This window comes from Podarcis tiliguerta (genome assembly GCF_965153285.1).
Source record: "Podarcis tiliguerta genome assembly, chromosome: 7".
Lineage (NCBI taxonomy): Eukaryota > Metazoa > Chordata > Lepidosauria > Squamata > Lacertidae > Podarcis > Podarcis tiliguerta.
Genome location: NC_139540.1, coordinates 47,777,757 through 47,790,819, shown reverse-complemented (window position 1 = coordinate 47,790,819; position 13,063 = coordinate 47,777,757). Strand labels below are relative to the sequence as shown.

The following is a 13,063-nucleotide window of genomic DNA, read 5'->3' as shown; positions in this document are numbered from 1 at the left end:
GTAACCTACATACCAGTGATGGAACCAGAGGCGGGTTTAGGGCACCGCAACCAGTTCCGCCACACTGGGCGCTGAGCCCAGGAGGTGTCACAGGGTATCACAACTATGAGGTAGTGAATTGAGCAGAATGTAATGTGGGCGGGGGGTGCCTCACACCACTGAAATCTGAAGAACCAAGGTCCGTCCCTGATGGAACAACTGAGATTTGAAAGCTTACCTGCTTGGTGATATCATATACTATAACAGCTGCTGCTGACCCACGGTAATACATTGGTGCCAATGAATGGAACTATTAAAAAATGAACACAGAAACAGAAGAAAAAAGTAGTTAAAGTTCTTGCATTTTTGTAAGTCAACAAAAGACACTATGATTGCTCTAGCTTCTTCAATCAGTATGCCTTGTGACTCACTGTTGCATTAATGTGTTGTTATTAAAATCACATAAAAATACAGTGTTTTAAATCTACTAAGCTAGAATAATGAATGCACATACTCTGGTACAGGCCAACCAAAGTTCTGTGAAATAGTTAAAAAAACTACAGGAACATTCTGTACCAGGTCAACTCCAGTTTGCTCAAGTGGCAAGAAACAATAAGCCTGTGACTTGTTCCAGAAGCTAGGGAAGAGCATTCATGTCTGGATCCTGACAAGAACCAGCATAAATCAGTCAAATGAGTGGCTAGGTGGCACACCATCTTCTCCAGTGCATGACTGCTGTCTAGTAACCTGCAGCAGAGCCTGCTCCTGGTATCTTCAGGACTATGAGACTGGGATGGGAAGGGGGAAGTGTATTGACTCTCTGGCTTGCAGAGTGAGCTGCTTTATATTGAAGGACTTGTTTTACATCCTGTCTGTGTGGCCTCCTCTTCATAAAACATTTTGTCCCCTCCAGATTGTCTTCCTTCCTCTCCCATTAGCAGATACCTAGAACAGCAGCAGTAGAAGGGGCAACTGGATTCTTGCCCTGAAGCTCTAGCAGACACAGAAATAATTTTCAAGCTGTTTGGAGCAAGCTAAAGAATTCCATTCCAACATCATGGGCTCAGGTAGGCAAGGAACTGGAATGGGGCAGGAAGAATATTTGGAGCTTTGTTTCTTCATTCCTTTTCTTACTATGATGTCTGAGCAAACATTAAAATTAAGTCTTCCAACTTTGGGTGATTAGTTTCAAGTTTGCAAAAGAAACGTAGCTAATTTTCTGGAATGCTAGGCATCTGAGATTTAATCCAGCGGGAATGCATATGATTTCATGTGACTTCTCATTAGAAACTCTCCTTTGAAAGAAAAAAAAATACTGTATTTCCTCACAATGGCTGTTTTATTAACACAGTAATATCTGGCACCCTGTGGATAATGAAAAACATGTATTAAGGCATGTGCTTTTCAAAAGCATGGCTGTTTTCACAGCATGCCTTTGAAGAACTATACACCCTATGAAAAAAGAATTCAGATTTTTGCTCTGTTGGCTTTACAATTATAAAAGAATATGGAAGATTGAATAAAAACGTTTCTCTTCTTTTTTAAATCCAAGAAAACTGTGTATTACTTTTCTCCGAAACCCTTAGTCCAGTAGCATATAGGTACTGGAAATCCATAATACTGCCCTGTGCCCAGGACAAGTCTTATTACAGGCCTATTACAAACTCTGAGGATACACTAGTTGAAACCGGGTCAAAAATTCTGTTTCTCTCAAACAAGACTAGAATAGCATTGGCTTCACTCAGGCATATCCCAAAGCAACCAAAAATATTAATTCTTCAGTTGTGCAACGATGATGCAGCAGGTAATATCAAGTACAGGCCACTGAAATGTCCCATGACATCCAAATAATATCTGTCTCTCAGTTGACAAAGGTCAGCTGCTAGCCTTTCACAAGGTCTACTGAGCAGTGATTAAAGTTCCTTCTGTTGTGCTGATCTATTTCTTCTGCAGTAGTTACAGGGTAAGATTTGCTCAAACCATCTGGTTAGACCATAAGGTCTGGAATAAGTCTTCCAATTCACCCATTTGTTCATGGTCAGCAAAGTTCTTTCTAGTCATCTCCGAAGCAATGGAATGCTGATCCAATATAGTATAAGGTTTCTCAAAGTTCTTGATCTCCATGATTAGCCATTTGGAATTAAATAAGGCATTTCTGGATGCCAGTGGTGAAGTGTGCATAGGATCTCTTTTTACTAGACCAGTCTTGAAACTTTCCTTCAGTTTCTCCCATGTTGTCAGTAGTACCATTCTGGCTACTACTCCATGACTGAGGCGATAATCCAGGTATAACGTAGCAAGGCATTCACCAGGGTGATTAACCTGTGGCTTTCCAGCTGTTGTTGGACTACAATGTCCATTGTATTGGCAATACTGGCTGGGTCTAATAGGAGCTGAGCATTGAGGTGAAACAGGTTAGCCAATCCTGAAAAGCACAGTGAACACAAACTGCTCCTCTTTGTAGCTTGTTTGTGTGGCACAACATTCAATGGAGTGGAGGAAAGCCTCTGGTCTATGTGAAATGGTTTCTGCCTTATGCAGGTTCAGATAGGGGACTGTTACAGGTCTCCTCTGAAAGAAGTGTGACATCGGCTCCTCAAACTACTTTAAAATTAATGTTGTCTCATAAATAGTTAAGTTTATTCTCCAGGGAAGATCATCGTCTTTACAAAATGGGCAGCCTAAGAAAAACTGGTCTGCTTCTTGTTCCATCTGGGTATAAAATATGATAGCAAAAATATACACTTCCAGCACTGTGCTCCTATAGCTGGATGAAATCCTCTAATGTCGTAAACTTTTCCACAGTCTGTAGTCTGAACTGGTAGGGCTTTTTGCTGCAGAATGCTTTTCAAATGACTTGGACTGCTTGTTTCTTTTGTACACTTTTAGAAAGCATTTTTTAAAATGGCTGCAGCTGCTGCTGGCATAGTAAAGGTTAACTCCTCCAAGTCACCCCAAAGTTTTCTTTGTTCCCTATTATGCATTTTGATCATCTTTGATTGCTTTGCCATCCCTTTTTATTTGAGAAGTAGAAAACCAGAGATTACTTGTCCAAATCTCTTACCATTCCATAAGCCTTACATCCCTATAGTTGCTCATGTGAAAAGCAGCTAGCTTTGATTGTTTTATAGTGTTGTTTTTATTAAATTATAATTTTACATGTTGTAAGCTGACTGGTGCTTTTACAGCAGAATAGCGGAATATAAATGTCTGGACAAATATAAAAAGAAATTAAACAAACAATTAGCCAAGGAGACAGGATCAGTAGCTAAAGCCAATCATAAAAACAAGATCTGCCACATACAACAAAGGCTTGCCAAAATAAAACAGTGTTTAGTAACTGACAAAAAGATAGCAAGAGAAGAGACCAATCATACTTCATATACTTAGAATCCAGTTGTCTCTATCACACAACTATTCAAACAGGCATGGAAGGCTGGCTTGGCTTGAATGCCAACTTTCCCTTCATCTTATTGTGCCCTCCCTCCCACAAAGCAGAGAGTATCAGGTAAATGAAGGGTGTAGCAATGTCTTCCAAGCTGGAGGAAGGAGCTGTGCCTACTTTTGTTATTGCAGTTAACTCTCATACTACTCAACTGATATGCTTTTAGTTTATTATTGGTTTTGATTTTTTGAATGTTTTCATTGTTTCTTCTACTGATATTATTGTTTTATCCCTTTTGTAAACAGCTTTGGGGTTTTTTTTTACAATCAAGTAGTATATATGAAAAAAACAAACTTGCTCCATAAATATTCCTGGGGTACCTTAAACACCAGTGAGTTGTGTAGGTTGAGTTGAGTTTGAGAACCTGCAAAGATGCATAAAATGGATAGAAAAGATGTTGGATTTATGTGGGTCCCAGGGAAGTAAGAGAATCTGTTTTACGAAGTGTGATTAAAAAGAAATGGATCCTGAAAGCAGTAATGAATTAATACACCAAAATGAACAAGCTTCAGTTGTTAGGAACCAACAAGCCCATAGCTGTAGATGGGCCCAGGCACAGTGACCATTTCATACATTTCCATCAACCTACATACTGCACAAAGCAGAACTTGCCTATGCAGCAGGGATGTTCATTGGTTGTCTATGATGTTTTTCTCACAATGACTCTACTACTGGATTTGTGCATCAGAGGGAAGAACAAATCAATATAGGTTTTACCATAGCTTTCAAGAGGATGATTGCTCTTAAAGGAACAGTGAATTATTTAAAAGCACTTTACTTTCCACTACTTACCAGTCACATTTCAAGAACAGACCTCTATGAATAAGCCTTGAAAGTATTTCTGTCAATGTTTAAAACTCCCATTGTTCCAGGTGAATTTTGCGACAGGGAATTTCATTAGTGTGAGCAGTTTCTGAGCTCTGAGTGCAGTACTGTGCCTAAGATTTCAGATTAAAACTGCAGAGTGGAAGGAAAGGTGAACCTTTTTCTGCCTCCCCACTTCCAACTACTCTCTGGAGAAGAGACCCTCTTAAGAATTAATAAAGGTCTATGGATGTAATCATGTAGATTCAGTGTTTATCAAGCATCAAAGAAAAACAAGAGACATGTAGTAGGAAAAGTGCACAAAGATTTATTCCAAGATAGAAAGGGACAAAATTACAAGTAAACAAAGGGTTACAATAGTCTGGGTATATAACACATTTGTTGTGCTCGAATTTGTGTGGATGAACTTCAAAATATGAACTACAATTATTCTACACTAAAGAGACATCAAAGAATTACTTGTGCAACTTTTTGTCTAGAGACCCCTCCTGTGGGCAATACTAGAATTTTTTTATAAGGCATGGGCTATGCAGATCCAAAAAGCCATGAGCAAAAGGAAAATAGCTGCAAGCAGTATTTCACAAAACCACCTTTTAGCAATTTTTACGCTTTTACTTGTGCAAATTGAAGAACATATTTGGAATCTGCAGCACAATTCCACACATGTCTACTCAGAAGTAAATCCACAGAGATTCAGTGGGAGTTGCACCTAGGACTGAAGACTTAGTTCCATTTTATCTCACAACGCTCTAGCAGGAGATGTAAAGCACTCCTAGTGTCAGCAACAGACACCTTCCATGTACAGAAAGGCACACTTGAATCCACATCTCTATGTTGGGAAAGCTAGAGGTTAGAAACGTAATAGCAGCATGGAGAAGAATTGGTTTATGAATTTAAAGTCTGTTTTCAAAAAACTAAAAATGTCAAGCACATTATCATGAAAGAAAAGCTGCTTGGTTCATAAGAATAAGAGAGGTGCCGGGGGGGGGGTTTAGGAAATAGCTAACATTCCCAGCTGGTGAAAACTGTGTGGAAAATATTAATCCACACTAAAAAAAAAACAGATTAAATACATTCTTTCTATAAAACAGTAACAGATAGGAACTTTAGTTCCAGAGAAACTTAGGAACTACAACTTTGTAGTCCTATAAGTTCCACTGAATTCAGTGGGAGTTACTTCTGAGTAAAAAAGGAAATGGTTAAACTTATGAAACACTTACTTGGAAATAGGTTTTATTAAAATAAGTAAGAGAGAGAGAATGAATACTTGACAATATACACCAGTCTCTTCAATACTATTTGATTTATCCATTCAACTTCCTTTGCATCTCCAAAGGAAAAAAGTTTATAAAGCATAAAGACTAAAGTAAAGACTAAAGTAATGTCAGCGTGATCCTCAGTGTATTTACTGATTTAGTTCAACTGATTAGCTTAATCACAATAATAATATATTGGCCTATGTAAGTTCTGTATTTACCTCCTCACAGGAACACTTAGTTATCAGTATCAAGGAGTACCGTAATATATTTTTTAGGTGAAGCCCTACGTCAGGAGTAGCCATCCTTCCTCCATCTGGATGGAATTGCCATCCAGATGTTGTGAACTGCAACAGATTATGTGGCCAGGACCACCTTGGTTACCCCTGCTATATAGCAAAATATACAAAAACTGAATGGTGTTCAGCTCTTATAAAAATCATTTTTCATTCTTTATCTGTGATTTAATTTGGGGAATGACAAAAGCACCCCTGAAGAAATCTGTGAAGAAAAGAAAGGAAGACCCAATCTATACCAACCAGACAGGGTCAGTCTGGGAAGAGAAGACTGGTTCCTCCCCCTGGAAAGGTGGGAAAAGACAGGACCCTGCCTATCACCCCCAGTAGGAGGTGTCATCCGTATCAAAGGAATGTCCTCCATCAGGATCCAGTGAATATCAGGTCTCATTTTTTAAAAAAGAAAATGAGCTACACAGACCCTAACCCTTAGGGTGCAGTGATATTTACAATTGTAAGTCACTACATTTTATGGAGTAAGCAATAAGATTATTATAATAATGATGATAATATAGGATCAACGCTTGATGAAGTCAGAGGATGGGGCTAAATAGTGTTTTCCAGTAGCAGCAGCACTTAAGCGGCTGCCATTTTAAGCAGCCCCTCTCCAGAGCCCTTTGGCGCACCGCTCATCGTCCCTCCGCCACCACCACTGCTAGCCCCTGCTGCTCGCAAGACACAGGTAAGTAGCCACCGGGGCTCATGGTGCTCTTACATCATTTTTTCCCTCCAAAATATAGTCCGGCCCCCCACAAGGTTTGAGGGGCAGTGGACCGGCCACCTGCTGAAAAAGTTTGCTGACCCCTGGTCTATACACATGGAAATGTATCTTACATGCATGTTCAAGAAATAATCACTTCAGAAATCTTTACTGGAGACAACCACATGCCACAGAATATTGCAAGGGACACAATTACTTTAGAAATGCAGTAATGTCCTCTTATGAGAATGAGCAAGAACCAACACAATTTACTGTGATTAAAGTCTTATTAACACAAAATGGCAGACAGAGTGAAATGACTTTGCAACTTTAAGTGTTAGTACACAAATAAAAGTAACAAGACAGTCAGGTGTAACAACATAGAAAAACATACATTGTCTGGACTATAAACCTAAACTATTAGGCAAGCTGATTGCCTTTTATGGATTGAAGGTAGGAAAACCAGGGAAAATGCAGTGGAGGCCTAAACACACCAGGAGGAAAAGCTATTTAGAGAAAGAGAGATTTGGGGAAATGAGGGTGATGGAAGTAGGAAGTAAGAGTGAGGTGCTAATAATTATTAGACCTGAGAAAAGATAAGCTGTCTCCTGAGTTTCACCATGATTTGCAGGGGTACGGTAGCTCCTGGGTCCAGGAGGTCTTGCAAAAACTAAGCACAAATTCTTTGATAGCTAGTCTAACCAGATGTCATTGACAGCAACTGTGTGAGTTGTCAGTAAACAACCAGAAAAATAATTCAGGTGGCTGAAAGTAGGCTAACCTTTGTAGGCCACCCTTGAGCTAAGTAAATTCACCGCTCTGGGTTCCTCATAATCCTCCCAGTAAAATTATTTAAAAAGGAAAAGCTTTATTTTCAGATAATACTGCCTTGTGCTTCTCATAAGGGTCCTGACTAATTGGATAGAAAAACAACAAGCACAAACAGATAAATGGCCCGTGAAACTGCTGCTTTTTTGGTCTCTTGTTCGTTGCAGTTATTGTGGCCCTGGCCCTTACAGGCCTTTCCTGTTAACAACTGGAAGTTGCAAGGAGGTTACCCCCACTTCCGATCAGCCAATCACATTTAAAAAAAATGATTGACCCTGCCTCCATAGCACCTTAATTCTCTTGAGTGTGCTCCACACCTCATTGACATTGTAATTCTCAATTATATCTACGTCCCAATATTTTAGTGAAAATAAAGAGGCACAGCATGTAAATGATACTCACCCGTTCTTGCCCTGCTGTATCCCAGATCAGAAATTTATGAAGTTCATTCCCACAAGGCACAGTTTTAGTCATGAAAGAAGCACTAAAAGGTTGTAAGAAAAAGCAGTACAATACTTAGATATACTTCTTATATTATCAACAAATCGTTTCTTAATACCTGGCCAGGTATGTACACTGCCGCTAGATAATAAAAGTACCAGTGGTGTTCAATGAAAGATTTACAGAAGTTGCTATATGAATGTTGCTATTTCAAACTATATCCATGTAGCATTTTCTCTGAATAAACGAAATTATGAATATATGACCTTCCAGTTCAATGAGAAAAAATTGAATTGTTCCTGTAAAAGTTGGTAAATTATTTACACTTAAGTATTTCGTATCTCTTTGAATTATGGGCTGAACTATTTAAAATTTTAAACGATGATGCTGTTAAGGTGCTACACTCAATATGCCAGCAAATTTGGAAAACTCAGCAGTGGCCAGAGGATTGGAGAAGATCAGTCTACATCCACAATCCCAAAGAAGGGCAGTGCCAAAGAATGCTCCAGCTACTGCACAATTGCACTCATTTCACACGCTAGCAAGGTTATGCTTAAAATTCTACAAGGCAGGCTTAAGCTGTATGCGGACTGAGAACTCCCAGAAGTGCAAGCTGGATTTAGTAGGGGAAGGAACCAGAGACCAAATTGCAAACATGCGCTGGATTATGGAGAAAGCTAGAGAGTTCCAGAAAGACATCTACTACTGCTTCATTGACTATGCAAAAGCCTTTGACTGTGTCAACCACAGCAAACTATGGCAAGTTCTTAAAGAAATGGGAGTGCCTGATCACCTCATCTGTCTCCTGAGAAATCTCTATGTGGGACAAGAAGCTACAGTTAGAACTGGATATGGAACAACTGACTGGTTCAAAATTGGGAAAGGTGTACGGCAAGGCTGTATATTGTCTCCCTGCTTATTTAACTTATATGCAGAATTCATCATGCGAAAAGCTGGGCTGGATGAATCCCAAGCTGGAATTAAGATCGCCGGAAGAAATATCAGCAACCTCAGATATGCAGATGACACAACCTTGATGGCAGAAAGTGAGGAGGAATTAAAGAAGCTTTTAATGAGGGTGAAAGAGGAGAGCGCAAAATATGGCCTGAAGCTCAACATCAAAAAAACTAAGATCATGGCCACTGGTCCCATCACCTCCTGGCAAACAGAAGGGGAAGAAATGGAGGCAGTGAGAGATTTTACTTTCTTGGGCTCTGTGATCACTGCAGATGGTGACAGCAGTCACGAAATTAAAAGACGCCTGTTCCTTGGCAGAAAGGCAATGGCAAACCTAGACAGCATCTTAAAAAGCAGAGACATCACCTTGCCAACAAAGGTCCGTATAGTTAAAGCCATGGTTTTCCCGGTAGTGATGTATGGAAGTGAGAGCTGGACCATAAAGAAGGCTGATCGCCGAAGAATTGATGCTTTTGAATTATGGTGCTGGAGGAGACTCTTGAGAGCCCCATGGACTGCAAGAAGATCAAACGCATCCATTCTTAAGGAAATTAGCCCTGAGTGCTCACTGGAAGGACAGATCGTGAAGCTGAGGCTCCAATACTTTGGCCACCTCATGAGAAGAGAAGACTCCCTGGAAAAGACCCTGCCCTGATGTTGGGAAAGATTGAGGGCACAAGGAGAAGGGGACGACAGAGATGGTTGGACAGTGTTCTTGAAGCTACAAACATGAGTCTGACCAAACTGCGGGAGGCAGTGGAAGACAGGAGTGCCTGGCGTGCTCTGGTCCATGGGGTCATGAAGAGTCGGACACGACTAAACAACAAAAACATCTCTTATGCTGCTGCTCATCTGAATAGTGCAAGGGGTACTACTATGCCAATGTGTGTGTTTTTTTCTGCGAGCATAGCACTGTGCTATGTTGGCTCAGAGGGACTTGGGCAACGATAGAATAATTCCTGGCAGGCATGACACAAGGATAAAATCATTCTTTAAGCCTCCAAAGTTTTCTTTTTAGCACAAGTTGGCAGATTTGTCTCTAGACATAAACATGCATGCATTAAATTCAAATCATATATTGCATAGTTGTTAAGCTTTGAAGTTTTGGAAAAATTAATGAAGATGAATTACATGCCATGCACTTACACTGTGCTATCCTGTCTTGTTAAAAGCCAAGGCTATGTGATGAATTATAAAATCTTTGGAAGCAGATACATGCCTAGGAACTGTCAGCAAGTAAATTTTAAATATCATAATTTGGGTTCAGATGTTCCTCATGTAGATGCCATTAAAACCAAAGCTTAATATACAAACCTAAATAAAAGAGCTATTTAATACCATGTTGTGAGAGAGGTCAAAAACATCAATCACTTATACGGGCCTTAAGCACTAATTTTTTCAAAAAAGTTTTTTGGGGGTTTTTTACATCTACCCAAATGGCTCAGAGCCATAGGCTTTCCACAAATCAGTTATATTCCAAGAGCTCTTATTACTTTATTTAATAAAATAGTTGCTGGGCCAAAGCCTGCCTGAAAACCATAGCTATATAAAAGAGAGCCAATGTGTCACAGTTGTTAAGAGTGCCAGACCAGGGTTCAAATCCCCACTCAGCCATGAAGCTCACAGGGTGCCCTTTGGCCAGTTACTCGCTTTCAGCCTAATCTACTGTACCTCACAGGACTGTTGTGAGGATAAAATGGGGAGGAAGACTACCATATATCCCTCCTGATGATACAAGGAAATGCAGTCTTTATGCACACAGATGCACTGGTTATTTCACATGTTCCCAGAACTGTAACTTGACTTATACTAAGTCCTGCCAAAGCATTTACTGACAATGGCTATGTTCCAACACAAATGAGCAGTAAATAACAAAATAAAGAGACAAAAATATACATCTGTTCAGTAAAGTAATTGTAATAAAACAGAGGTTTGAGAGAAGCTAGAAACCATATATTAATACTGAGATCTAATTGACTGCTAATTAATGTTTATACATCAAAACTCAATATAAAATAACTAAAAACCCCATAATTCCATCCTCTAGAAGCTAGACTAAAAAAAACCCCCACCTAGTTGCATAACAAATAATAACCGTTCAAGGTACATAATGGTTAATAGTGTGGAACTGGCATTACCTAAAGAGAAAGTTAATAGGCTTACTCAATTAATAGCTCTCTACATTATACAACACTTCGAAAGAATGAACAAAACCACTATTGTGTTGAGTAGTGAGCTTTCCCATAAACTTGAAATATAAATGGATTATATCAATTCTGTTTATTTACTAAACTGAAACTGTAGTAACATATTATATATGTATGTATGTATGTATTTATGTATAGTACTTACCCAATAGTGGGGCTAATATTGTGGTCAAAATGATCCTGAACAAATCGACAAACTATACTAGATTTGCCAACTCCAGTATCCTGAAAATTAAGAAAGGAAGAATCAATTCAACATTACATTGAAATAAGGTGTGGGCTAAAAAGAACAAGTGTCTAGTCTGAGGAATGTTTACTTAACCACCTAATGGTCCATAATAAGTTTTTCCTCAGTACATGCCACTTATACTGCAGTGTAGAAATCAATAAAGTCCTGAGGCAGCTGTGATTTAAAACCATTCAGGCAGATTCTAGTCAGTAACTGTGGCAGAATGGCGATATTGCTATTACGAAAAATTTAACTCGCCTACTGATTTCATTTGAGATATTGCAATTCAAGGATTGTGAAGTGTTTTTTTAAGATTAGAAATTATTTGTAGGCAACTTCATGCAATACCATTGTTATTCCTGATTTGAAGTGAATGTTTGAAAACAAACTGCATTTCCCCTTCTGTGGTTAAATGGTTTCCTGTTCAGCTTTTAAAATCTAATTTCTTCCAAACAACCCCAAACCACCTCCGGTTCATACACATCTTGGTAAATATCATGGTAGTTTAGCAGCTCACAAATTAAAAGACCCTGGGTTTTGCAAATACCTACCATGTATAAGCTGATTTAATGTTCTCATAGTCTATTGTTCATTGACCCTATTGGAATTAATTGCGATAAAGTCTATGGAATTTGCCCTTAATTAATTTGACCCACTGTTTCTGTGATAAGACTTCTGCAGCTATGTTCTAATGCGTGCTTTTTTTGAGTTGGGGAAGCTTAATGATTCATTTTAACTTCCTTTTCCTCACCCACCTCAAGTAAGATAAAAATATTCAAGGAGGGTGTGAAGCCTGGTGGGGAAGGGTGTGGCTGGAGTCCTAGCCCTCCTCAGCCAAGGAAGAAATATGCCTGATAGTTAACTCTTTATAATTCATCTATGTCTCCTGGTCCTCCTCAGCCTCTGAAGTTCCCTTGAGAATAGTGTGAGCAAGGGGGGGGGGGACCTACCACTAATCATCATATCAGAAGTCAGGAAACAATATTGCCTAAAGCCAAGTGGCTTCCCGGCTTCCCCCCCTCCCACTGCAGCAGCCGTAGCCCCCACTCCATATGCATATGTCGTGACTTGCTTGCTCCTGGTGTTTTTATTTATTCAAAATCCTGGCCCCCGTTTCTTAAAAGATGTCCTGCTTTCAGTATGATTTTCCACTCATTTTGTACTCACTGTCTTGCTACAGAAGCACACTGTGAACTGCACAGACTGATTTGTGGGTCTCAATGGACAGCTGGGGCTGGAGAAGGTGACTTTTGCTCATTCCCTGCTAATTACATGCTTGAATAGGGACACCACTCCTCACTTATGGGGATGGGGGAAGGAGGACAATACATTTTAAACAAGAAAGAAACTTAAAGAATATTTAGCTAAATATTGTAATATAAGATAAAGAGAAATTTCTTGGAAGTAATAAATAGGCTTAGGGGTAGAATAAGAATACATTGTTAATAAATATTAAGGATTAGAATATTAATAAAGGAGAAAAGGTTAGTAAATTAAAGAAGTTAAATACTATTAGAAATATGAATTTGGAGAACTGCTAAACAGGTGATATAACAAAATTCAATTAGAGGGGATTTGAGGAAGTCAGATATCAATGTAATGAAATTAGGAATTGGAAGTAATAATTCTTTTTTATGTCTTTTCTTTGTTTTTGTGTTATGTAATGTTTTTCTTTTTTCTTGTTTCTTTTTTATGTGATAAATGTGAAAACCAATAAAAAAATTGGGGGGGAAAATACATTTTAAACAAGAACTTACGTTACTGGGTGGCCAGATCAATATAATAAAATAAATTTAAAACAGAGAAATTGCTAGAGGGAAAGCACAATTTGCATTAGAAATCATAATATAGGTTAATCTTTCCTCTAATAGTCCCCTTACCAAAATAGGCTTGTTTCACT

General features: G+C 38.9%; 1 protein-coding gene across 2 annotated transcripts in view; it reads right to left on the bottom strand.

The window, feature by feature from the left end:
• Window positions 1–13,063, bottom strand: part of RAB31 (RAB31, member RAS oncogene family) — a 42,403-nt gene that overhangs the window by 17,881 nt on the left and 11,459 nt on the right. For both annotated transcript variants that reach the window (XM_083450245.1, XM_083450246.1), the window contains exons 2-4: window positions 11,080–11,159; window positions 7,732–7,813; window positions 218–289 (exon numbers count right to left, since the gene is read on the bottom strand). In XM_083450245.1, coding sequence (XP_083306371.1) covers window positions 218–289; window positions 7,732–7,813; window positions 11,080–11,159 — 234 coding nt within the window. The remainder of the gene's footprint in view (window positions 1–217; window positions 290–7,731; window positions 7,814–11,079; window positions 11,160–13,063) is intronic.